At 43.8% G+C, this 26,039-nt stretch overlaps 1 protein-coding gene across 4 annotated transcripts in view; it reads right to left on the reverse strand.

Moving 5' to 3' along the window:
* acaca (acetyl-CoA carboxylase alpha) overlaps window positions 1–25,828 on the reverse strand; it is a 30,790-nt gene extending 4,962 nt beyond the window's left edge. The window contains exons 1-49 of one of the 4 annotated variants that reach the window (XM_022745743.1): window positions 25,694–25,828; window positions 24,181–24,439; window positions 22,186–22,318; window positions 21,616–21,754; window positions 21,334–21,443; window positions 21,155–21,236; window positions 20,960–21,058; window positions 20,613–20,710; window positions 20,414–20,524; window positions 20,042–20,251; window positions 19,758–19,928; window positions 18,986–19,147; window positions 18,588–18,751; window positions 18,305–18,455; window positions 18,011–18,114; window positions 17,685–17,912; window positions 17,378–17,528; window positions 17,148–17,282; window positions 16,581–16,727; window positions 16,287–16,475; window positions 15,340–15,440; window positions 15,037–15,125; window positions 14,686–14,810; window positions 14,262–14,375; window positions 13,637–13,750; window positions 13,463–13,552; window positions 13,225–13,343; window positions 11,996–12,019; window positions 10,854–10,997; window positions 10,654–10,756; window positions 10,453–10,560; window positions 10,298–10,354; window positions 9,970–10,014; window positions 8,815–8,856; window positions 7,978–8,193; window positions 7,704–7,859; window positions 7,412–7,615; window positions 6,349–6,504; window positions 6,114–6,260; window positions 5,424–5,693; window positions 5,070–5,167; window positions 4,758–4,878; window positions 4,509–4,619; window positions 2,055–2,198; window positions 1,834–1,954; window positions 749–845; window positions 552–648; window positions 333–468; window positions 81–258 (exon numbers count right to left, since the gene is read on the reverse strand). In XM_022745743.1, coding sequence (XP_022601464.1) covers window positions 81–258; window positions 333–468; window positions 552–648; window positions 749–845; window positions 1,834–1,954; window positions 2,055–2,198; window positions 4,509–4,619; window positions 4,758–4,878; window positions 5,070–5,167; window positions 5,424–5,693; window positions 6,114–6,260; window positions 6,349–6,504; window positions 7,412–7,615; window positions 7,704–7,859; window positions 7,978–8,193; window positions 8,815–8,856; window positions 9,970–10,014; window positions 10,298–10,354; window positions 10,453–10,560; window positions 10,654–10,756; window positions 10,854–10,997; window positions 11,996–12,019; window positions 13,225–13,343; window positions 13,463–13,552; window positions 13,637–13,750; window positions 14,262–14,375; window positions 14,686–14,810; window positions 15,037–15,125; window positions 15,340–15,440; window positions 16,287–16,475; window positions 16,581–16,727; window positions 17,148–17,282; window positions 17,378–17,528; window positions 17,685–17,912; window positions 18,011–18,114; window positions 18,305–18,455; window positions 18,588–18,751; window positions 18,986–19,147; window positions 19,758–19,928; window positions 20,042–20,251; window positions 20,414–20,524; window positions 20,613–20,710; window positions 20,960–21,058; window positions 21,155–21,236; window positions 21,334–21,443; window positions 21,616–21,754; window positions 22,186–22,318; window positions 24,181–24,410 — 6,341 coding nt within the window. In that variant the 5' untranslated portion in view covers window positions 24,411–24,439; window positions 25,694–25,828. Of the gene's footprint in view, window positions 1–80; window positions 259–332; window positions 469–551; window positions 649–748; window positions 846–1,833; window positions 1,955–2,054; window positions 2,199–4,508; window positions 4,620–4,757; window positions 4,879–5,069; window positions 5,168–5,423; window positions 5,694–6,113; window positions 6,261–6,348; window positions 6,505–7,390; window positions 7,616–7,703; window positions 7,860–7,977; window positions 8,194–8,814; window positions 8,857–9,969; window positions 10,015–10,297; window positions 10,355–10,452; window positions 10,561–10,653; window positions 10,757–10,853; window positions 10,998–11,995; window positions 12,020–13,224; window positions 13,344–13,462; window positions 13,553–13,636; window positions 13,751–14,261; window positions 14,376–14,685; window positions 14,811–15,036; window positions 15,126–15,339; window positions 15,441–16,286; window positions 16,476–16,580; window positions 16,728–17,147; window positions 17,283–17,377; window positions 17,529–17,684; window positions 17,913–18,010; window positions 18,115–18,304; window positions 18,456–18,587; window positions 18,752–18,985; window positions 19,148–19,757; window positions 19,929–20,041; window positions 20,252–20,413; window positions 20,525–20,612; window positions 20,711–20,959; window positions 21,059–21,154; window positions 21,237–21,333; window positions 21,444–21,615; window positions 21,755–22,185; window positions 22,319–24,180; window positions 24,440–25,693 lie in introns of all 4 variants that reach the window. The other 3 variants (XM_022745742.1, XM_022745746.1, XM_022745744.1) reach the window with 3 other exon arrangements.
* Window positions 25,829–26,039: the final 211 nt, after the last annotated feature.

A 26,039-nucleotide genomic window follows, 5' to 3' on the forward strand; every position in this document is an offset into this window, starting at 1 on the left:
AGACCACAATCATTCCACTGAACTGAGCTGCTTTGATAAAGACGATTCTTAATCTGTCCTTTTTTTTCTGTCCCACTCACCGGCTGTCCTTGTCTGCGTACATCTCCATGTGACGAGGGTTGATGGTGGGATCGATAACCACCCAGGAGCCTCCCCTCAGCTCAGCCTGCGGGGGAATATAAACCAGCACCGGCTGCTTGTATTCCCTAAGTCCATCCACAATGTAGGCCCCGAACTTCAACACCTGGTCGTACATGTCTAAGAAGGAAACATTCTCAAATGAGATGCTGAAAATAACCCAGATTGACTCATTGCTGTGGAAGCAGAAGTACCTTTCATTCCTCCAGAGAAGCCCCTCCAGTTGGCAAACACGATGAGAGGGAGGCCTTCTCGGTTCAGGTCCTTAATGGCCTGAGCGGTTTTGAAAGCAGAATCTGGGAACCACACCTGTCCCGCCTGCTGGATAATCTGGACATACACATCAGACAATCTGCATCAGTGTCTGTAAACGTCTGAATACCTGAGAGTTCAACCACCGGCCGAGCCCTTACCTTCGCCTCCGAGTCCAAATTGGCCGGATCAGCTGGGATTGACAGCTCCACTGACCTGGTTTCCACAGCAACCACTCCAGTTGGTATCCCACCCAGTCTGTGGAGAGAGGCCTTTCATCAGCACTGACATCCTCTCCATCTTATAATGGCAGGATAATGATCTATGTTGTAAACAGGGTCACAGGCGGGTCTCTTACCTGGCTCTGCCCACCACCACACTCTGAGCCCACGGCTGCATGATCTCCATGAAGGAGCCGTGGTCGAAGAATCCGTTCTGCCAGGCACCTTTTGGAGCTTTATATTCAGAGAGGAGTGAGAGCAGTGAGACAGAGAGTAGAGAGGTGAATCAGGAGAGAAGGTGGAGTTAATTACTGCCAAATGGAACTGAAACGAAAACAAGCTTTCTACTTTTTAAAGCTGCATGCAGCCCGAGGTTGTGTTTTTTTTTTAAACTTTGAATCTGTAATCTTGGCAGCAACCATGATGGATGACTGTATGAGGAGGCTTGCTCAGCTCTTTTACTGCCTGCACACCCTGAGAAACAAGCCCAGTCTATGAGGTTACCATTCAATTAAGCCTCGCCACTCATCACTACCAGAGACATTGACTGGCTTCCCACACGGTCCACCAATCTCCGTGCTGTCCCAGGCTGCTGTAATTACACTGATGTGGAACCTGCTCCGTCCTGACCTGCACTGTAAAACACGCCGCATCCATTGTGGTGCTAATCGTAATGTTACCTTCAGCTCTGTGATGTTAGGCTTCACTGTTTCTCTCCTGGTTTCTTAACAGCCTCTCTCTAGTAATGAGCTGTTTCAACATTTAACCCAGCGGATATCAGGCCGAAACAGAAAATCTCTACATTTTAAATATCACACAAGGAGAACAAATGGACTGTACAACTGCTGATGAAGCATTCTGTATGTAAATGATCAGCAGAGTAAATATAGTCTGTGTATAAATCATCATCATAGTTACATACAAACAATGTATTTTAGCACAACTCATGATATGATGCTGCTTCCCCATTGTTCATTTTTGGAATAAAGAAAGACTTGAATGTAAGGATGCAAATAACAGCTGTTTTCATTATCAATTAATATTAATTTTAATATTAATATTGATTAATATTAAACAAGTCAAACTGTCTAAAAAGTGAGAACCTGACGGCCATCGTTCTCAAAGCAAAAGTCCAAAACACAAAGATGTTTAATTCATATGAACATAAAAAGAGATTAAAGTGTTTGATAAGTGATAAAAAGATGAAAGAGTAGCCACTGACTCTGGCTGGGACGTCCTGCTAACATCCAGCGAGGGTCATACGGAGCCTTGGTTGGAACAAACTCCACTGATCGATCTATGGGATCCTTGGCACTGAGGATGGGCACTGGACTAAATTTACACTGAGGAAAGAACATTTTTTCATTAAAAAAAAACATGAAGGTGAGTTCACTTGAATGAATTCAGGATGCAGCTTCTTAGTCAAAACAACTGCTGGATTACCTTGGGCATGAAGGACAGCCACTGCAGAAGAGTGAAGACTCCCTCAAAGTCATCACACACAGTGCAGTGGGTCACGCCGTTGTTGTGCATGATCTGAATTCCACCGAGCTGGTTGTTTGATGTGTACACTTCTCTGCCTAGCACCTGGAGATGGACAAAGACAAAGGTGTGGATTTTACATAAAAAAGAACATTATAATATTAATAGTACTTTGATGAATATTTTCAACATTCAGCTCATTATAAAAAACAAGGCCTCCATGTTTCAAACACACAGAGTCACAAACAGCAGTAAACTGTTGCCGTGTTGGTCTTGAAACTTTCTTCAAAATGGGAGCAGCAGTTTTCTGCCCAGTTGAATCGTGGGAAGATTTTCCCTGTAAAAGCTTCCTCTCCCTGGCCTCCAACGGCGCCAACAGAGTTAATCTACTGTTCGTGTTGTGCAAACAGGTGTTGGCACCAGGTTTCTGCTGTGTGGAGCTGTGGATCAATGAGCTCGCATACAGACGCAAACATGTCAGGCAACAGCACAGACCCTGCATTACATTCCCCCACTGCGCTGTCAATACAGGTGATCAGCAGCCACACATCTCTCTATTGCAGCGGTCACAGGTGGGTGGCAGTACCTGCCGCTCTTCCTGGCTGTGAATTAACACTTAAATACTCACTTCATGCTCATGCAGCGGCCGCCTCTGTACTGGCTCACAGTCCCAGGCTTTATTCGTCGCTGGCTTCATTCTGAATACTCTGACATGGAAGGTGCAGAACAATGTCTGCCCTCAAAACTGACTCTGCACCAACCTGAAGCCATAAAAGCTCACACCCAGCCCACCCTATTTTCATAAGCAGCTTAGAACAGGTGGCAGGGCCCTGACATGGTTCCATAAAAATCAGAGAGGAGCTCAATCCTACCCTCCACTCTCACCTTTTCAGCCATCATTTACTTTCTTTATTACCATTACTGGTTATGTATCTGGCTACAAATCTAGGGCACTCTCCTAAAGCTGTCAGGAAAGCCTGCGGCCCCAAGAAACATTGCAATCACCTTGACATACACAAAACCCCGGCGCCCGCGGCCGTCGCCGGCTTCATTAAGATTCCACAGCAGAGAGAAGAGGATGGGACGTAGGAGGAGGAACAGAGGGAGATGACTGGGAGGATGAAAACGAAGGGCTAACTGGATGTAACAGCTCACTGGGGTATTTGTGCTAGTAGTTACTACCCAGTCCCCATGAAAATATAAGAGCTTTCCGGCAGCTAATGAAATGACGATCTCTGGGTGGCAGCCTCCTGCTCTCCATTAAGTTTCAGTTAATAGCCAGGAAACCACATGATAAACGAGCAGAGAAAAAAAAAACAGCCCACCTCTTCCCTGTGCTGCTGAAATCACTACGAATTTCATATACACACAGGAAACAGTCGACTGCAATACATCGCCTACACAATGTAGACACTTGTCACAGACCGTTACCACGAGTCGAATCGCACAAATACAGCTGAACAACAGGGCATCTAAAAACAATTGAGCCTCCACTGAATAGGTAAGTCATTATTGGGCCATTGACATGATTTGTCATGTTGCAATCCATCATGTAATTTGAAATGGAGTCATCTTAATTCACTGACAAGGACAGAGAATGGAAAGCAGGACAACAGGAGGTAGTGAAGCATGTAGACACACACACACACACACACACACACACACACACACACACACACACACACACACGCAAACTGCATTCAGAAAACAATTTACCTCAGCAAAACTTCATTTTGATTAAAAACAAATGATATGGGTGTCCTGCATTGCAGCCTCCGGCGTGTCACTCTATTTCTATGCAAATACAACTTCATGGTTTGCTTTCAATTATTCTGCTATGAGTGGCAGGCGGGTCTGTCGCTGGGATCGGAGAGGCAATCCTAGCAGAGGAGGTAGCGAGGCAGGAGGGGGCAGGAGGGGGCAGGAGGAGGCCTGATCGCCGAGTTGGAACAAGCAGTGAAATCATACTACACTTTTCTAATTTCTTCTCTTTGATACATAAACACACATTTCTTCCCTGTCATTTCAGATTTCACAAACTGGAGTTTGTGTTAATCTATAAAAAAACAAGACTGTACAGTACCAGCTGCAAAAAGTTTTACACACACACACACACACACACACCACACACACACACACACACACACACACACACACACACACACACACACACACACACACACACACACACACAGCTCCTTTCCAGATCTGTTTGCCCTTCGTCTCATATTAGCTGCAATATTTTAATAGCCAGCTAATGAATATTTATCGTGGATTCCTCATTAAAATGCAGACGCATCAATTGTGTGAATTTTGGGACAATTCATTTGGTGCTCAGTCAGTGTTACAGCAGCTGCACGGTGCACACAAACACAACAGCAATTTAAAACACTAGACATTTACAGATGATTTTACCTTGTTGAGTGCTCCAGCTCCAGTAAGAATAATGTGAGAGTTGTCCACCTGGATGGTTCGCTGTCCAAGCCGCACCAGATAGGCCCCAATTCCTATGGCTCGACATGTGACCTATGAGACAATCACATTTGATTCTACGTAACAGATGTCAGTCTTTGTACTCTAAAGATCAGACGTGTGAACAGCTCAAAGCTGAGGATGGGACTACATGTGTGTTTTTGTCCACATGTCGGCCCACTTCAGTCTCACCAGGTTCATGGTGATGATTTCCTCATAAGCCAGAGAGGATTCTCCAGCGATCATCCCAGACCCCTTCAGATTCTCCACACCCAGCCCTTCATCCTTCCCAATGATGTCAGTGATCTTGTACCTGCATGACAACACATACATTCACTCAGAGCCAGACATGACCCTCCAGCAGCTTTCCTGTCTGCGGTAACCTCTACTGCACTCTTTAATCTGCAGAGTCACGCACATTCACTGGTACTGGAGCAGCTGCAAGATTCATTTCTTCACCTACAAAGTTAAGTATCTTAATATGCAATAAAAGAAATGATGTACCTGGATTCTCCTTCATCCTCCACATGTTCACAATGCACAGAGTTCAGAGCTGAAACCTTTTTGTAATCCTGAGGTGTGAGGTAGAGATACTTGAAACCCTGCAGGAAAAAATCAACAGAAAAAAGAAAAGAAATCAGATACCATAATAAAGAAATACACAGACACATGAACCAAAGCCACCAGGTGGATGTCTGAAGTAATGACATCCACTATTGATTATAGCTAAAATAAAAGTATTGCGTTTTTGAAATATTGAGTTAGTGAATTTTAGGACACAACATTTAAAACTATTTATAACATTTTGTAGGGGAGCCCTTAATGACTGTGTTATGTGACTGAGCTCTGCTGGCTGACCTTGTAAGGGTCTGCTGGATCTTGCCAGGCCACATGGAACATGTGTCTGATTTCCTCTGCCAGCCCAATGCGGGCGCCACTGTTGGCTGCGATGTAGATTCGCGGGATGCCGCTCTCTCGTGCCATCTCTGAGGCTCGCAGGAACAACACGTCCTCCTGGGGCCCGAATGAACCAATCTTGTGGGTGATGTCGTTACTTATGACGATGATCTCGCGTCCCGCTGGATACTCTGGAGTTCGCAGGGTCATCCGCCAAGCCACCATACCAATCTTGACAGACAGAGCAGCGGCACGTTTACATGAGAAATGCTGATTATCTATATCTGTTGTATCATGAATATACTGCAATAACTCTATTTAGATGTTTTTTATGGTTTTGAGGATGAATGAGCAGCTGAGAATGAAATGTTCCATATGTCATGCTCTCAGCACTGATTTTAATAAGATCACTAGACACAGGTATCAGTGCACTTTCAATGATGCATCAAGTTTTCCCACTCAACAATAAAGTCTTGAACAAGCACTCAACAACACAGACAAAGAGACACAGAGACACCTACAGAGTGAAAAGGAAACTACACGTTGGAAAAGGAGGTGGACATAAAGAAACGGGTCATGTCAAAGTAAATGGATATTATTTAAACTATTTATTTTTTATCTATATTCGTGTGTCCGACTAAGAAAACTGACCTCGTTGCCCCCTGGCAGTCGGTTCATCTGCACCAGCTGACCCTGGGCATCCAGAACCAGCTCTGTGAAGGTGAGCAGCTCAGAGGGAAGAGGGCATTTGGGCAGGTGGGCAAAGGCCTGGCTTGAGTGCCACAGCTTTTTCAGAGCCTGGGAAAATAAATGAATGAGTCAGAATAAAGTTATAAATGATTCAGTATTTGTAAGCAGAAGCTAAGCACAATGGTGAAGACTGTACCTGTCTGAACATCTCTGGAAAGTCGTAGACGTAGGTGGTGCCCAGAGACTGCGCCTGGAAGCGCTTCGACTGCAGCAGGTCCTTGGTGACATATGGGGTGTTGATGAGCATCCCATGCAGTGGTCCCTGTTTGTCTCCATATGCCTGGAACATGATCTGAACAAAGAAGAGAGACAGTCACTTTCTACATAATCTGATTCTGTAACAACCTCGGGATTAACGCAAACAAAAATCAGGATTTAGAGCAGGATGGGGATGATGATGATTATGATGATGATGATGATGATGATGAGCATTTCTCATTCACACTGATACGACATTAAGTCATACAAAGCCTATGATATAACAATCCCTTGTTCCATACACAATCACACAGACATGGTCAGGTGTTAAAGAATAACAGGAAGTGGTGAACATCAGACAGACATGACCATCAGATTCTGAGAGCTGCAGTGTTTTAACTGTCAGTATGTTTCTAGAAAGCATTTCCAATCACATGTTGAAGTTGAACATCTTAATAAAGCTCAACAGCAGAAACACTCCACACTGTTATTACTGCAGGAGATGCAGCTCGTTCTTCAATCTTCACATTCACTGTTGTGGATCTGATAAAGTCACCGCCAGCAAAGTGAAAAATAATATGTGAAATGTGTACCAGGATAATGAGCCTATTTCCCTCCGCTCTTTAATGCTCCATGTTGGTACTTCCTGTTCAACATTCACTTACTAGTGAATGGATGATAGTGATGATGGAGGGACGATGGAGGGATGACGGATGAAGTGAACTTACCTGATCAGCTGTGAGAAGAAACATATTACTGGAGGAATTGTCCACCAGGCAAAGGGCAAGACTCCATACTGGATCTCTACTTCACATCAGTAAACCTTAAAGACACTTTAATATTCTACTGAGTAAAAAAACTCCATCTTTAACTTTAAGAGAGGTGCACTCTGTAAGCTGAGGTTTCCACGATGGAGCTGAAGCCCTTTGCCTGCGACTGGACAATACGTAGATGAGATGGAAGATGTATGAGTGCCCCACCTGTCGGTCTTTGGGCCCCACCTGTCCCGTTCGGGAATCAGTGACCTCCTTGTACAGGCTGATGTCCAGGTAGTAGCCTGATTCATTGGTAAGAAAGAGGCGGATGGGGATTTGCTTTCCTGTTGGAGTCAGGCGGATGTTAATTTTCAGTTCAGCCTGCAGGACGCGCAGCTTCCACAGACGGCTGCCGTAACGCATCACCATGGAGCGCACCGACTCCTCAATCTGAGGTTTGTAGAGGAATCAAGTCATGAGTAAGATGTGAGCTGTGGTCAGTGTTAGACACGTGTATGTGTATGATTATCTCACAAACCTTTGACGGGTCCATGATGACTGTCGGGACAAAGTTAAGGAAGATATGGTTACAGTCAGTTCGTACAGTTGTGTTGTTGAAAGCCACCTCCAGCTCATCCATGGCTTCCAGCAGCAGACGCTCTGCCTCATTGTGAAGGTACTCAAAAGAAGCTTCCTGGAGAGGGAACAGAATAAAGACAGGGGTCAGGGGTGAATCCCAAAGCTCGAACAATATACTGAAAAATCATCAATATAAAACAAAATGTCTGTTAGTTGGTCTTTTGAATTCTCACCTTTGTCACCAGATCAGAGTGGCGGATAATGGCTCTCACAAAGAAGCGGTAGTCTGTGACCTCTGTGCCCACCTCCACACGGGCTGCACCCAGGTACAGGTGCATCTTGTGGTTGGCACACGGGATGGCAGTCAGGGCAAAGTTGCGCATGCGGTTGAGCTCCAACTGGAAAGCTAGTGCCGGCTCCAAATGACGATAGATCCTGTCCTCCTCAAACTACAGAGACGAAGGCAGGACACAATCTCAAACAGCAACACGACAACATTTTGAAATGAGTTTGTTCACAGACTTTCCTGCCGATTGTTTTTTTGAAGTTAGATTTCCCTGCCATCATCTTTTCCATTAACAGAAGTAGCTCAAATTGGCAATTTCAGGAGCACTGGGTTGATACACAAGCATGAAGATGCCTGTGAGCCACACACTGTATTAAGTAAATGAAATCACGGGCAATCTCAGTCTGTGAAAGCTGCTAATGGCTGTCATTTCTCTTAAATGGGAGAAATAATTAGAGTTCATTACTTTAATGAGTTTTGGTGGTGTCATTGTAGTGAAACTATCGGGGTAACGGATAGGAAGAGACATCACTGATTGCAACAGAGTCAAATTCAACACTGCCAAAGGGGATGGAAAGTTGTTTGTGATAACCGCGGCACCTTTTCAAGCTGTTTCCCAGAAAAATCCATCAGTCCGTTGAACATCTGTCGACATAAAGGTCTGTATATATATCCCTTCATCTCTTTAATACAAAGTGTTAACTTCTGCACGACCCAACGCCACTGTGGCCGTCCAAACAAATCTTTTGAGTAAAGGTGATGTGACACCCGGTCCGACACTCACCTTGTCTCTGGCACGGAATGTGAAAAATTTGGGGAATTCTCTCTGTGTGGAAGAGAGTGAGACAGAAAACAGAAAGAAATCAACAACGTTTCTGTAACAGAAACCTCGGCTGTAAATATGTTAACAAAACCAAATCAGTTAGAACACACAGCAGGTGGAAATAAGCTCTTCTGGGCTTTGCTTAAATTGCTACACGACTAAGTCTGGAGTATTAAGCAGTGATGATCAGGACCTTGCTCTACATGCAGTGGGCCCTAATCGCCTTCACTGCTGGATTCACTGCGTATTCACTCACATAATAATGCTAATAGGCTACATATATAAAGCACCCCTCACTTTGCTAATGAATAAAACATTTCCTTTTTTTGCAGAGACGTGTGATCCTCTGAGTAACGGCCTGCAGCCCTGTTTGACGTTATCAGGTGAAGTGTCCCACTTGCCAAAACAATGGCAGACCGATTGGAGATGCTCTCATCAACTCACAGCCTACGTGATGATGAGAGAACTGCAACAGCACACACACACTGGACACCTCCACAGCCGTGATTTGACACTGTGATTACACATTATATTCACTCTCCACAATATGTGAACTGAGAAAAAAAAAAAAAATTTAGGGTGGGTGCACAAGCTGCTACAAAAAAACCTGCATGTAACAAGGGCCACATAATGACAGTGACACCAGTTAGCATGATTTGCTCTCATCACAGGCTGTTACCACCCAAAGAGAAATCAAAGCCTATTGTTAAAATGACAGCAGAGAACTTATCAAAACCAAATCCTGTCCTAAATCCCTATCATTACGGCTTTCACCCACATTTTAGTGTGTATTCTGTTTATACTGGGTCAAACCTGGGGAGATAAATACTTTCTGGTTTAGTAAAACACAATCAGCTGCCATGGCCGGGGGTTCAGTTCCTACATGGCTTTAATGACATATTTAAACTGCAGCTCATCAATAAATTAATCTGTCGCTTAACCAAACATTTATTGATTGGGGACAATAAGCTTCCTGTTTAAATCGAGGAGCTGCCCAGCTCTACACTGGTGGGCCTGTTTCAACTGTTTTTACAAAAAGAAAATGTGTCGACGCTTCTCCAGTAAATCAAATCAAAGAGGCACCTGTCCTCATTTCCTTTGTCCTCCTATACTTACATGAAACCTTTGGTCCACCTCACAGTTGACTTGCTTCCTGAAATCCTGTCATCATAAATGCAGCAAAAGCAAGGCATGCAGGAAGAGATACAGAGACAAACAGGAGAATAAGCTAAATTTCAAATGCAAATTATTACAATTACCACAGTAATGTCATTCCATGTAAACATGCTCATGAAATATTAGTAATTACAATAAGAAAGATGGACATTGGTTCATTTGTAACACTTTGACATGTGCTTTTCAGAACTACTGAATAGGTGACATGCACGGCAGCAAATTGTGAAGACAGGTAGCTGATTTAGTGACGGAGGGAAAGGATGCTCACCTTCTGGGCCACGAGGAAAGTCAGCCTTCGGATGCCGTGTTCAAATAGCAGGGATTTCTGGGATTGATAAGAAAGTCAAATGTCAGAATGAGAAAATCTTTCTGAATCGTCTCAAACATTTAAATCTCTCTGCTGTTGCTGTAGATGGCTCCCACCTTTGACTGAGTGAACTCCCGGAACATGGCCGCCAGGCCGTCGTCATCGATGTCGCTGTCCGTCTTTATAGCCACGTTCAGGATGTGGATGGGCTCCTCCAGAATACTCTGGGTGACAAAGCAAATAAACGTTTCATTCCAACATAAACAGTCACACAGGTCCTGAGTAGACTGTGACCATCACAGGTCTGCTTTCATCACCTTGTTGTCCTCTTCACCGTACAGGACGGGATTACCTCCCTCTGGGAAGGTCGGACTTGGGGGAGGAGAGTCGGAGAAGCAGCTCAACACGTCTGTAATGTTCCTGTAAATGAGGAAAATCACAAATCCCATTAATCACACTTGTGATATTTTCTTCACCTACAAACAAGATGAATGTAAGTTGAGGGTTAGAGACTGACCTGGTGAACTCCTGGAAGGAGCGGAAGGAGACCATGGCTCCCATGCGCTGACAAGGAGGTGTAAAAGATGTATCAAGCAGAACATCACTCACGCTGGCTACATGCACCATGCCGTAGTGGTTCAGGTTGGATGAGAATGACATCCTGAGGTGTTGACAGAGAGAGTGTGATTATGGGAATCTGCCATAACACTAGACTGACTATGTAAAGATGTCCCCCATCCACCTTTGAGAACCTCACTGCAGTTTTAATCCCTCGGCTTTTTGGCAGATGGATAATAATATGTATGAAAACATTTAAGTATAAAAACTGAGTGAGGTTCAAATTATAAAAGCAAATAGTAACAAAGTTCCACCATGACAAGTGAACACAGTGAAGCAGTGCAGTTTTTTGATAGACCACGTTAGTTGAATTAAAACAAAGAAAATATTCCTTTCACAGGAACAAGGAAACTTAAATCCACCAGGAAGACCCTTCATTCACAGATTCACAGGTTTCATTTTGTTGGTTGTTAGTCCTTTGGATTGTAGGAAGTCGTCCCAGAAGACACACCCACTGAAAACACTTGAGAGGTTTTGTGTCAAACCTGTCCACAGTTTCCGACTCTGAGACATTTTTCTTCTCTGCATTATCATCCTTAGATTTACTCTCTTGAGCTTTAAGGTCCTGGGGTTTAGTTTCCTGAAATCTAGTGTCCACGACTTTTACAAGGTCCAGGATTGGAGCAGACATTTTCCTGGCAGGACAGTCACAGGTTTCAGTTCAGGAGATTTGGACTCACGCACATCTTTAATTACCTTACCCCCACATTATATCCCAAATTATTCAAAATCTATGAGGCACAAACACACACAAACACACACAGAAACACACATACAGACTGAAATGTTTGACACAGAGGCTGAATGCCAAAGGCCATGCTGTTGTCAGTGACATTAAGAAACATTGTGCTCAACAACCAGACGACTGTCCAGCTTCATTTCGGGAAATTTAAAAAGCACCGAACAGTTAGATAACCAAACAACTTGTTGACTTAAATCATCAGATGAATTAATATTTTTAATGAATTACTGCTTTGACCATGCGGCTAGCTAGTCTACAGTCACTAGTAGTCTATGCAATAAAAAGAATGTTTACAATACCTGTTTAGAGTGGGGATGTTCCCTCTGCAATCAAACAACATTGATTACTAAGTGGTTAGTGGCAGGCATCAGAGAGGAAGACAGTCAAGGTGTAGCAATGTGTGTGTGTGTGTGTGTGTGTGTGTGTGTGTGTGTGTGTGTGTGTGTGTGTGTGAGGATATTGAAAATATCTTTCTGGCGACAAACACAAATTTCACTTCCTGACTGCTCCCTTTACAACATGCGTCATGAGATCCTGCGGCCTCTTGTCCGGAGTTACACTCTGAACAAAGACCCAGGATCATCACTCCCAACATGAAGGTTAAATCAGACACATTAAATCACAAGCATGCAATGAAATGAGTATGTAATGGCATCCACGGGACTTCTACCACTAACTGCATGAACAAGCCGAACCCAACGGAGCAGAAAAGATGATAATACAAGCACTGCGAAGCAACATCAGGCACATTACACAGAAACATACAAACATTCACTCACAGACAAACCAAACACAATCACACAGGTCGGATGCAGAATATGGGTGCAACAGAAATGCCACAGCACTGTGTCGGTCACAGGCTTTTTTTCAAATGCTAAGCATGTACAACACAAATCCAGAGTGTGTCTCTGGTTTTCTCTGATTCTCAAGTTTAATATGAAAAAAGATTAATTTTTCTTTTCCAGGACTTACGAGGAAGAGTAACTGACATGAGACTCTTGAGGCTGGGAGCTTTGCTGCTCATGGCACTCACACTTTTCACAAACCAAGAAGAAGTATTTTCAGTCTTGCAAAATACCTTCTTTTGCACATGAGGAGCATTTTACATGGAGAGCAACGATGAACAACGACAGAGCCTGGGGGTGGGAGAGGAACCGTGGCACCATGGAGGTTTCTAGGAGTTGGAGTGATGTGTTTTGTGTAGCCACCAATGCTACAAACACCTACACAATGGAATAATGCAGTTGTCCATGGAAATAGACAGATACAAGAATAGAGGGAGCCACCAAACGATGCTGCTAATTCTGAGGAACACGGCAGTGAAGACAGCTGCTAAGATCAATTAACATAAAGCTGTGACCAAAATATAGTGTGAGGCCAGCATCACTCCCACCAAGGGAAAATTCTACATATTGTAAATATTGATTCCTGTCCACAGTGCCATTTTGGGGGGTGGGAGGGGTGGGTGGAGCATGACAGGTGATGCACAGCACGTGAGCATTGCGGCCATTTTGTGTGTGTGTGATACCTGTTGGGATGCGAGGTGGGGAGCATGAACTGGAACTCTACTATGCACGTGTTGTCCTTCAGCTGTCGATGCTGAACACTGTTGAGCTCATAGGCGATGTATGCCCTGCGCACATAAACCTGCAGGTGTTGGAGCAGAAACCACAGAAAATATCAGTTAGACGTGAGGCGACTGCAGTTTTCATTAAAATGAAGTAAGGGCAGATTGATTTGTCAACTGACGTCATTGTTGGTCTCACCTCTAGAGCCGCCATCCTGACCACCTGATTGCTGTGGTAGAAGAAGTTGGGCAGAACATCAAAGATGGATGTCTCTGAAAGGATCAGTTTCTAGAAAAACAAAAAGGAGAATTAGCCACTTTTCAGAACATTAGATAAAGCTGACGACTTCTGGTCATGTCCTTTTGCATCTACCTGCAGGTTCTCGATGCAGAACTGGTGTCCATACATGTCAATGGCAGAGAGGAAGATGGACTCCACCTGGTTGTGTCGTAGCTCATAGGAGGGAAGGTGGGAAGCTATCAACACCTGGGTGATGCAAACAGTTCTTTACACATTCAGTTACATTTTGTGACATACTCTCTGTGCAGTTTCAGTTCCACCTTTAAAATCTTTACGAACATGACGGACCTTTAGATCTCATTTTGCCAATAACAAAGAATATCAGTGTCACCTCCCTGCCACAGTGGAGGGTGGACAGTGACATCTGGTGGTAAAATTCTTACCATGGATCGTGGAGAAAAGTAGATGTTCAGTAACTTCCCTATCTGATCCACCTCTGCATACTCAGTGAGTTAAGCCTATCCACATTTTTACTACCTGAACAAAAGACGCTTTAACCAAAAGAATCTATAATTTATATATATATATATAAATATTATCTGCTTTCTAATTTAAGCAGGCACACATTAATATTCTTCCTGCTGACAATACATTATCATATATGTACTTTTTAGCTGTTACTAAATGTTGGATATTGAGCCTTTTCAGTGGAATTTCAAATATATTCATCAACCACAACGATGAGTGAACATCTGACCTGCCGAGCACGCAGGGCCACCTTGGCGTTGGTCGTCTTGCTGAGCTGAGTCAGTTCAGTCAAGATGGCCATCAGCTCATCTGTCAGTGTGGGGTCACGGCCACACAGTTGGTCCTAGACACAAGAGATTACATGTTTGGTTTGACACTTTAATAATATATATACACACATGAATGTTCTATATATATATATAAAGTGTGACATTATATTTACTGAGTAACAAAGGAATGTCATCATAAGAGCATCATAAGAATTTAATAATTTAATTTTTTGTTTCATCCAACACTTTGTATCACACATTGCTAATGCTTAAACATATTATACATAAAAAAGACAATCATCATAACCATCATTAAAATGTTACAGAAGGAAAAGTCTTGACAGGGAAGTCTGTCTCCATCAGTCAGTCAGAGAGGACACTTACGATCAGCATTGTAACCAACAGGTTCTTCTTGGTGACTTGAGCGTGGGAGAAGATGTAGTTGAGCACGTTGGCCATGTCGCCTTTGTTTTCCTCACGCAGTGCAAACACACATTTGTCGTAGTGTCCTGTTGACAAGCCAACACATACAGTATGAGCTGTGAAGTGCAGAGTCACACATGCTGAGGAGTTTATTGTGAAAGATTCCACCAAAGGGAGAGAATGAGTAAATGCAACTGTTCTAAAAATCTCCACAAAAGTTCAAACCAAGGCTAGTTACTCCTGCATGTTGAAACATGTCACCATTATGAAACCTCGAAACCAGTATGGCAGAGTGTTGCCCCCGTTCCTCACCGTTCTGAAACTGGATCTCTACTTTCAGGTACTGTCTGAGCAGGTCCATCACCACTGCCTTCATGTGACCTCGGATGCCACTGCGATACCTGGTGGAGAGGAAGAACAGAAGAAGAATGAAGACCTGAACTAACTACAATGCGTCTGTGGATCAGGAGATCCAGTGACAAGGAAAACAACCAGTATACAGCAAACACAGTAAATCTCTGTTACTGTGTCGGTGCAATCTGTCACTTTGGGTCACACTCAGTGATCACTGTGTCAAACTTCTCATCATGTTGAGATGTAGAGTATGAAACTCACTTCTGCACCAGCTGAACAATGCTCTGTGTGTTCATGAAGAAGACTTCTCTCTCTGACTTCTTGTTAAGAGTAGCAGCATGGCTGTCCAGGATGTTTGCAATCTGGAAACACAGGAGATAAACCATATAAGCATTTAATCCCAGCAACAGTGCAGACTCATAAATACATTATAATCCCTGTAGCACCGCGGACCTCTGTGTTAGCTGGTTCTCGATACGTCCAAACTGTGCACAGGATCCAACAGAGAACGTCAGATACTAACTGGGCGTGAAATTTGTCATAAAAACTAGTAAAATCTCATTAGAGGTGTGTGACGGCACCTTTTCACTACGACTTACATTATTGTGCTGAACTGTTTTTGCTTTTTATAAGTTATGCAGGAAAATCACATTCATGAAATATGCACAAATATCAGAGTCCAAAATGTTTCAGAAGTAATAGCAAATCAAATCCAGACATCTTTTCTCATTACAGATTTATACTGAATAAATATTACACAATTCATCACACACACACACACACACACACACACACACACACACACACACACACACACACAGTGAGACTTGCCTTTCACCCTTTTACTAAGACAAGTATTTTGAAATCATTTGTTTGCACAAGAAACAAAAGTCAAGCAGGTCGACAGTATTTTTCTACTGACTGAAACTCACAGTGTAACTGGGCAACACTGTGGCGATCATACTGTCAAAGTAACAGCTAACTTCTTTTAAAAGAAAGAAACCAATGGAAAATATTTCTACTTTACTGTAGAAAAGTGGCATCATCAGAAATGTACTGTATATTTACACATGACCAGTCACCAGGGTTACAGTGAAAACCAAATGTTATTGCTGGCACAGAAAAGAACAGAGAGTTACTTTGAGTGTAGCTGACGAGGTATACTGTGTGGGTGTCTTAGCCTGGTGTGTGCGTGAGTTATGGGTCACCTGCTGGCTGGGGAACTGGCAGAGCACAGACGTGATGTTGCTGGCATACTGAGCCATCTCCTTCTTGATGGCCTTCTCCACAGCAGGGGGGATGCGGCCCGACACGCTAGTCATGATGTCTTGTAGCTCCAACAGTGGTAAAGAGGGGTCGCGCATGGTTTTCATCAGCCGTTCCACCCATTCTTTCAACTAGCCAAGACACAAGAGGCACACGGATTGTTTAAAGACACAGCTTCAAGTTGGGGGGGTGTTGGTGTTGGTGTCGGCATGCACCCAGAGTGTATGCATTCTCACCTTAGCACTGAAGAAAGGCTCAGGAAGACAGTAGCCGTTCATGATGTGAACGAGGTGGTCGAGTGTGTTGTGGAAGACTCTGTGTAGCTTCTCTCCTCTCAGAGCTACTGCCTGGATAGAAGGCAGGGCCCCTGTGTGCAGCTCTGCCTACAAGACCAATGCAAATACTTATAATACAGTCCATCATGTTGCACATATGCCATTGTTTCACAGACGCTGTAAATGATGTGGTACAGTAGGAAGTAGTGGCCATACTGTGAAACACACGAACTACCACCTCTCAATGTAAGCCGAAGAAACCTGCACTTACTGAATCATCATACAAGGAAGAAGTCGAAACTGTTTGATCCTCTGAGGGCAGTTACCTAATGAGTAGTGACACATTCACCAGCAGTGACTCCTTCTATAAGTCTGCCTACTGACATCAGCTGTGACACAGATTATTGAGCCTGCCTCTTGAAGTTTTGACTTCATGAATTCACTTGTCTTGAATGTAAATGAACTCACACAAGCAACAGATATATCTATCAAAGTAAAGTCACTACATAAAGTGACTTCATGACGCACCTGTTGCACTCTGCTTGGATCATCCAGCTGCAGCTTGGCAATGACGCAGCCAGGCTCCAGCGCTGCTCCGGACCTCTTCACGTAGTGGATACAACCAGACTCTGCAGCTGTAAGGGTCATCACCATCTTCATCACCTGCAATTTAAAAGCATCAGTTTATCTATACAACCCCCCCAACAAAAACAAAGTGAGTTTAAACTGACTCCATCTTTCCTGTGGACATACTGTACCTCTATCTCAGCGTAGCACTGGCCAGAAAACACATGTCCGCCGTCCTCCACTGTGTACTGAATGATTTTTCCTGCTGATGGAGAACGCAGCAGAGAAGGATCATTCTCCTTTTCAAAGACGCACGTCTTGTTCCCAATTGTGATGCGATACCTGAAAGGTAAAAAAAAGAGACTTTATTTTACAAATTCGATTTATAATCTTGCAGAAATCAAGATGTGTAATTTCTTTGTCTTTTAATTTATTTTCATTCTATCCTGAGGAGGAGTTAGAGCTAAATTAGTCATTATGATTTCAGTTCTCTCTTACCTGTCCACTTCCTCCTTCATGTAGGTGGTGTAGCTGCTGCCATCATAGGACAGCAGAAGACCTCCGTCACTGAGCCGATGGACGTCCACCTCAGCTGAGGAGTTGTTCATGATGACCACGTAGGAGTTGGGAGACTGGCGTGTCACTGTCAGGACGTACTTGGTACCTTCATAGATCAGCTCCACATCCACAGTATTGAGTAGTGTGTGTGCTGGCAGCACCTGGCCCCTGGGTGGAGAGAAGAATGTCTCATGTTTTCTATTCAAAAACTGAATTTGTTTTTTTCCTGCTTCACGCTGATCACTACAAGATGCCATATTTATTACCTTTCCAGAGAGTGCAGGAAATTGGACACACTGTTCCTTAGATTTACATCTGCCACATGAAGAGCCCCACTCACAATCCCCAGCATGGTGTCGGGACGCTCAGCCTGCACACAGCAAACACAAAACATCTAAGATTCAAACTGCATGGTGCCAGGAGCATAAACCTCAAGGCTTTTATAATTATCTCAACACTGAGTGTTGTGTGGTTTCAGCACTGATATCAACATATGGATTAGATCATTATAGTTTTCTTAAAGAGCATCCAGTGGCCACAGCTGACGCATCTCTGCACACCTGCATCTTCTCTGAGATGAGCCTGTCCAGCCAGCCTGTGTCAATGCTGTTGTGCTGAAAGCTTTCAGTCTCCAGCAGCTTAATGAGGTATTCCACTGTGGTCCTGAAGTCTCCTCTGATGGACAACTCCTTCAGAGCCACCACCATGTTGCTAGAAAAAGACACAACCACATGAGAAAAAAATATAAAAAACCTCTGATTAGACAAACGAGTAGAAGATATCTCCTACAGTAAATATGTATTAACATGAGTGAGCTGCTTTCAAAATTCTGAATGCACTCACGAGATGGCTTCTTCACGATTCTCTCCCCAAGAGAAACAGTGTCCAAACTGGGAGTCGGCAAACTCGTGCAGACCTCCAGCTGCTGCAACACTGAAGTAGCCCCACACGTTCTTATTGCTGCGGAAGTTCAGCTCTTGCACCGTTCCTGAGCTTGGCTTGAAACCCTGCAATCAGACACGAACACCGCATTTCATCTTCTGATGAGCTGAACCAAAAACTGTTAGTGTGACATTTACACAAGGGGAACATTTCAAAGTAAAAACAATGGCTTTTATTTATGGTACCACTGAATCAAGAAGAGTAAAATTGACAAAATAACAGAGGCAAAACAGAAATCACAGTCTTCATGTGACCTTTAGCTCTGAGTATTTTGTATACCAGGAGGGAGTGAAGCGTACCTCATCAGGATTTTCACTAGTGATACGTGCTGCAATGACATGACCCCGCGGGGAGGGGGCAGTTGACAGACCCTCAAAGTCAATGGGAGAGTCTCCCCAGGGCTGGACCCCATAAAGCATCCTGATGTCTTTGATGCGGTGAAGAGGAATACCCATAGCGATCTGACAGAAGACAGCAGCATTAGCACAACATGAGTTTTTATATAGAACATTAAGGAGCCGGTCACTGAGAGGAAAAACTCAGTACAGGCTCATATATGGATGATACATGTATTTGCTTTGAATGAACTGCATAGATTTTCTCTGGCATCCTCATATGACCGTTGTCAATACTGTGTTTTCTAGACAACCCATAAACAACATCTTGCTGACAGATAGTGAGTCGTCCTATTGTTGCCTGGAAAAAGACAGCACAGCCCTCTGTGCCAGAATGTGACACTCCCACAGCAACACCCAATCAGCTTGACTGCACGGCTTTCCCAGCAGCTCTGCCCTTCAGCTAGACTGCCAGTGACCTATTTACACACAATCCTAAACACTGCAGAACAGACCACATGACCCGCGGTCGCTACAACCACTGGATCCTACTACACTGTGTCTGCGCGCTGTCTCCTTCTTTTGCAGTCGGTTTCCATGGAGACAGGGGGCCCGTCCAGTGTGGAGCAGTGAAGCGTGCTAACTCTGCCCGCTCCTGGACAGTGTTGTATGTGACATAAGACAGAGTGTGCTTTTTCTAGCAGTGCGGGAGTGTGTGTGTGTGTGTGAGACTGACCTGCAGCTGAGCAGCAGGCAGGTTGACATCGGCCACCATCTCAGTGCAGGGGTGTTCCACCTGCAGACGAGGGTTGAGCTCCAGGAAGTAGAAGCTGCCGTCCTGGCTGTAGAGGTACTCTACTGTACCCGCACTGACGTACCCCACCATCTTAGCCAGCTTCACTGCACACTGAGGGAGTTAAGAAGCTCTGTTCATATCTTGGTTGAAATTTGTTGGTCTTAGGGTTAGATCTCCATTATCACCTATCTATTTCTATATTTGTTATGCTGGATGGGTTATACCTTCTCCATATCCTCAAACACATCAGAAGTGGCGATGGTAGCAGGAGCCTCCTCTATAATTTTCTGGTGTCGTCGCTGCACAGAACAGTCTCTACCAAACAGGGAAATGGCATTGCCATACTGATCGGCTAAGATCTGGACCTCCAAGTGGCGGGCATGCTTGGCAAGCTGCATGACGAAAATAGGCGATCCTGGAACTTCTGCCTGGACCTGGAGAGCCGAAGAGAAAGTAAATCATGTAGTCAAGAAATGCACAAAAACCTTTTCTAAATCTTTCACATGAAATCCTCTAACTACAAGTTCAAAGCATATTCTACAATGTGTTACTATCCTGCATGATGTTTCAAATTACACACTTGGGTTTCCACCTACCTGTCTGAAGAGGTTGGGCAAATCATCAGCAGAGTTGACTTTACGGATTCCTTTCCCTCCACCTCCCTCTGAGGCCTTCACCATTAGAGGGTAACCAACCTTCTCCGCAGCCTGGCAATGGAAGAACACAGCTGTTCAGCATACATATATATATGTAACGTTCATGCATTATGAACTGTCAGGTAGATGACATGCTCACTTTCAGGCCGTCCTCTACATCCTGGATGCAGCCAAGCTCGTACACGTCATGAGGAACGCTGATGATCCTCTTGTTCTCTGCCCATTCCACTGTCAGGCCTGAGAATGGCAGACAGCGGTGTATTCAACATACGTACAGACATCACCATGACACCGTGTGACATTTATTATTTTCCTTTTCTGAATTTGCAATATTGCTAAAACTGTACACTGATGAAAGTTGGGGAATGCAGAAAACACAGACTGATTTTTTTGATTTCGAACACAGAAAAAAAACATTTAGATTTACTTTATCAAATCTAATCCTAAACAGCTTGAACAGGAGACCCCACACACACTTTGACCCACCTGCTCCGCTCCATGGAAGAGTTGGAATACCAGCCGTCTGAGCGACTATGGAGGAGGCGATCTTGTCTCCCAAAGCCCACATGGCCTGACTTGGGGGCCCTGAGGAAGTAAAAACAAAAAAGCATTTAGTTAATTAGACTAATTATGCGTATGTAAACTAACGGGTCAACAAAGTGATAAAAAAGGTTCTCTGACCCATGAAAGCAATGCCATGCTTGTGAAGCAGCTCTGGGAGTTTGGGGTTCTCTGAGGCGTGACCCCACCCAGCCCACACTGCCTGTAAGGAACAACACAATGGCAACATTCACTCAACCTTTGATACAGTTATTGATTACTGTGCCAAAATTATAGATACACTAAGAGTGCAGTGGTACCTGAACAGGTATGCGTTTAGCGATGTCCAGAATGAGCTCGACGTTGGCGTAGTTGTTGTTGTTAGTCCCTCCTGGCACAGGCACGTAATGATCTGCCATTTTGATGTACTCTGTGAGACACACAAACACAGAAAACTCATTTGTAAAATTATATTAAAATACATGATCAATGGTGCAGCCAGTTTGCTACCAGGTGGTTAGGGTTTAATATTCATCTACAGCAGAATCAGCGTATTGTATTCAGGTGTGTTACGTGTTTAGATAAATCGTGCTGAATCTCACCTGCATTGGCCTTCAGGTCCTCTGGGGTCACCATGACAACAAAGCGGATTGCCCTTTCATTACGAAACATCTCGTAGGCCCAGCGGCGGATAGAGCGCATACATTTGACGGCTGCAATACCATTGTTGGCGATGAGCACCTGGAGAAGCAAGATAGCTGCGTCAGCAGTGCTTATCAAAGTCACATGCTAAAAACTTTGTTAATCAAAGTCCTGAACATAAACATATTCAAAGAATTTGCTCCTTGTTTCATGAAACTGATCATCTTTCTTTTGATTGGCAGCACAAGCTGGGGCTACATTTCTAATAATGTTTACTACAACTGTGAGACATGGAGAGCCATTGAACTGGATTAGTAAATTATTCCCTTCATGCCTTCCAGACAACTGCAAGATATTGTTGTGTCTATATGTACAGTGACTTTAAACTATATTCTCTTGCACACATTTAGCTGTGCGGTTTAAACAAGTCACACTATTTGTTTTGAGTTTCCACATATTATCTCAGATTAATCTCTGAATGTGGCATGATTGGACTGTCATTCAAGACAGTGTTACATATAAATAATCACCTTCTCGATGACCTTGTTGCCACCGAAGCGGGTGACAAACTCAGCAGGAGAAGCCACAGTGAAGTCCCTCTGCAGATCAATACGCCGCCGATCTCTGCCTTGCTTCACCAGGTGCAGCCCTGACATGCTCGGCCTGTTTTAGGAAATACAAAGAAGCCATACAATGGACTTAGAAACTGAAGTGCCAGAAGGAAACTATCACAACTTTCAGTAGCTGCTGTGAGAGATAAAAACACACTGATATCACATCATTTTGATAAGAGACCAACTTGTCTCAGGAGCAGGTGATTTGACCACTGTCTCTATCTTACACTTCCTAGCTTGTGGGTGAGTTACAGTCTGTAACAGTAGCAATGAATCTTTTTTAAAAAAGGCTGAAGACTTATTTATGTTATGAATGATGTAATCATTTGAGATTAAGTTTTAGAACAGCAGAAGTATGATATATCTAAGCAGAAAGGTCTGATGAGTAGTATAAGTACGAGTCACTCTGCTGAACATGTTTACATACTTGGGAAAGTGCCTCCAGCAGGATCTGCACAGCACTATAAATCAAGCTCCACCCCAAAGGGAGCCATAGGAGGGGAGTGGGTAGTGCAGGGGGAGGAATATTACTATTGGCAGGAGGGTGTGGCAGCGCCTGGGCTCGTTTGGCTGGCTTGCTGTCTGTGGCCTGATACTGCATTATTGCATCACTGATGGGGTTACCGGCACGAGGCACAAATGAGCTTCTACTGAATGGAGGCTCTGATTTCAGTCCAGCTGTGAAACTGCGAGACTTTGTTCTGTCCTGTCAGAGAGGAAATCATGGGGGTGGAGGAGACAGGCAACCCATCCAGTATTTCCGGTTTTTAAATTGGCATCCCAGCTTTTTTCTGTTAAACCCCACTTCTCTGACCCTTTTTGTCCTTGTGAAACTAATCACACAACACCTGACTGGACGGAGAAATTGCTGAGCTCTATGAGATCCTGATGTCCTTTACAGATGATGTGATTCTGAAATTGCAAAGAAAATGAAGCTTTCCTGACAATCACACATACAGAGTCAGGGGGCAAAAGCACACCACTGTACACAAGGCTGGCTGCATATCAGAACACACAGAAGAACACCAGCCAACAGGAGACGGAAAAATGTGTAATTATTGGAAAGACTTTCTGTAGGCAGTTTCCTACATCAGCATGACTTCCTCACTGAATCTCAAATCTTCAAACACAAATCTTGTACGAGGCTTTTGAGGAAAATGTAATTTACAGGCCAAAGCTGTGAAAGTGAAGGTGAAGTGAGAGGTCTGCCGAGCCCAGTGAAAGACCTGTGGCTGGCAGTGACTCTGCTGCTCTGTCAGCACTGAATGGCTCCTTTAGACTGGCACATTTCTGTGTGTGAACATTTTCCAACTTTCCCAAACCAACGTACTGAGGTCTCTGCCCACTCTGCAGGCTGAGAACACAAAGAAACCCTTAAGCAGTGTGCTGCTGGTGAAGCCACATTTTTCACATGCACTGTAAAAAAAAAAAAAAAGAAGGGGTTCCCCAGTGAAGGAGGAGCAAAGGACAGAGTGTACTCCAGGTCTAATAAGAAAGCATTTGAAGATGCAGGTTGCCAATCTGTATCTAATGTATCTAGTCTATCCTACATTTCCATACATCATAGCCACAGAGACATTATGCAATTGTAGGGTGTTAAAGGTAATGTTTTGCTTATATGTAAAAGTAACTACAACAGAGACAAAAACCCTAAAGAACCTGTAATATTTCCCAGATTGATGTTTGTTTGAAGCAGCTTGCCAAACATGGTACAGTCTTGATACAAACTGATCTGCTTGTCTGAGCAGGTTTTCCCTTTAGGATCCCTGAACAAATAATTACAGAAAAACCACATTTTTAAAAAAAATCACAATTCAGCAAGATATATTTTAGCCAGTAGTGTGTGGAAAAATTGTAAACCAACCCTGACAGACTAAAGGTGATGCAGACCAACTGGGTCTGGATTCTAACCTTAGATTGTGCATGGGGCCGTCAATATGGTCGAAGCCCATCTCATAGGTGCTGTCTGAGCTACCGGAGGATGGTGACAAAGAGCGCGTCTCCTTCTCTTCCAGCTGCATGTCTAGCTTCCCTTGGATTTCATCCTCTGAGTTCTCCTCCGATACTGATCCCACAATGAAGTGAGAGTGCAACGCCGCTACAGCAGGGTTCTTCTTGGCAGCACCGTCCTGTTGTGCCATGGCTGGGCGACACGAACAGGCTGCGAATACTGACAAGACACGGAACAGTGACGGTTATAAAGGAGAGACAGGGTCCAAATTGCAGGGTACAGTGACACAAGATCCCCCAGCTGGCAAGTTATGCTGTTTGTCATATTGCAAAAGTGGTTTACATAAACTTAAGTATCTTGATCATGCAACTGATATTGCATCACTAGCACCAACACTGTCTGGGAGCATCAGTACATTGACTGCAGATTCTGAAAACAATCACCATTATTGAACATATCAAAGCAGATTCATAATCAGAATTAAAGAAGGATGAAATAATGAAATATGCCTGTAATCCTTGGTCATACTGTTAGCAGGTCCCACACAGTCAGAAAGATCTGGAGCATTGTTTCAACCAGAAATAACAACACTGCCGATTTGAAAAACATATATTCAATGAATTACACTCCATAAAACAAATATATAAACATCTGTACACAATGAGAAGTCCTGCTGCCACGTGACATACACTTTGAGTGTGTCTGTCAATTAAAAACAATGTAAACAAAACACTTGATCTTATAGTCAAGACTATCACTACAACTGTAAGCTGCATGAATCAATTACAGAGCACATGAAAGAGGGGAAACACTAACATTACCTCCTCTTGTATTGGACCTCTCTCACTTTCTGGTTCAATAGCAATATTACCAAATTAGTTCATTAACATCAGTCTGTGTAATCATGATATTATCTAACTGCCCGCCTCTGTTCCTTCACGTTGCTACGACTACATTTGTTTCCACCTGTCCGTGTAGGTGCAGGGCAGACTCTCAGGTGAGGCACACCTTACCTATCGATAGCTGCTTGCGGGACCAGAAAAACAAGCCGAGCACCGCCGCCAGACACACTGCAAACGTGAGCCAGGGGAGCATCACACACTAATACCGACGGCTACATTTAACTCGTTAACAACCCGAAACTTCGGACGCAAACCATGTTGGTGAATGACAGCCCTGGAGGACTGACTGCTAGCAAGCGTCAAGGCACCTAACGTTACCTGTCAATTCAAAGCTAGCTCGCTAAACAGCAGCCGATAAACCGAGGCGCAGATGCTAATAACGTAGGTGTTAGCTAGCTTACTGGCAGCGGCTAATACTATTACAAAGCCAGAGTAGCGGCACTAATACAGTCTTGCTGACTGTAGTGCCGCCGGTGTACTGTACTGCAGCGTGCCTCAAATCTTCTGAGCGCAACTACCGGTAAACAGCCGTTAACGTAATCTGAGACAGACATCTAGGCGAGCGACTCACCGGTGGAGATGAACCGACAAGTAATCCTGACGAAGAACAGTCCAAAAGATCGATAAATTAATTGAGTCTATCAGACATCTCACTGATGATGAAAAAATCACATCATGATGAGGTCACAGTGATCCGTTGGACGCTTCAACAGCAGAGAGTGGGGTGATGTGACGATGCGCAGGCAGGTTACTCTTGGACATTGAACTCTGACCTCAGCTTCCGCTATAGAAACAGTCTAGATAGAAAAGACTTCACATACGAGTACATACGCTCAAGATGTTACACCAAAGATATTATATTATATTATATTATATTATATTATATTATATTATATTATATTATATTATATTATATT

The sequence above is a fragment of the Seriola dumerili genome, unplaced genomic scaffold, assembly GCF_002260705.1.
Source record: "Seriola dumerili isolate Sdu_G_001 unplaced genomic scaffold, Sdu_1.0 BDQW01000091.1, whole genome shotgun sequence".
Classification (NCBI taxonomy): Eukaryota; Metazoa; Chordata; class Actinopteri; order Carangiformes; family Carangidae; genus Seriola; species Seriola dumerili.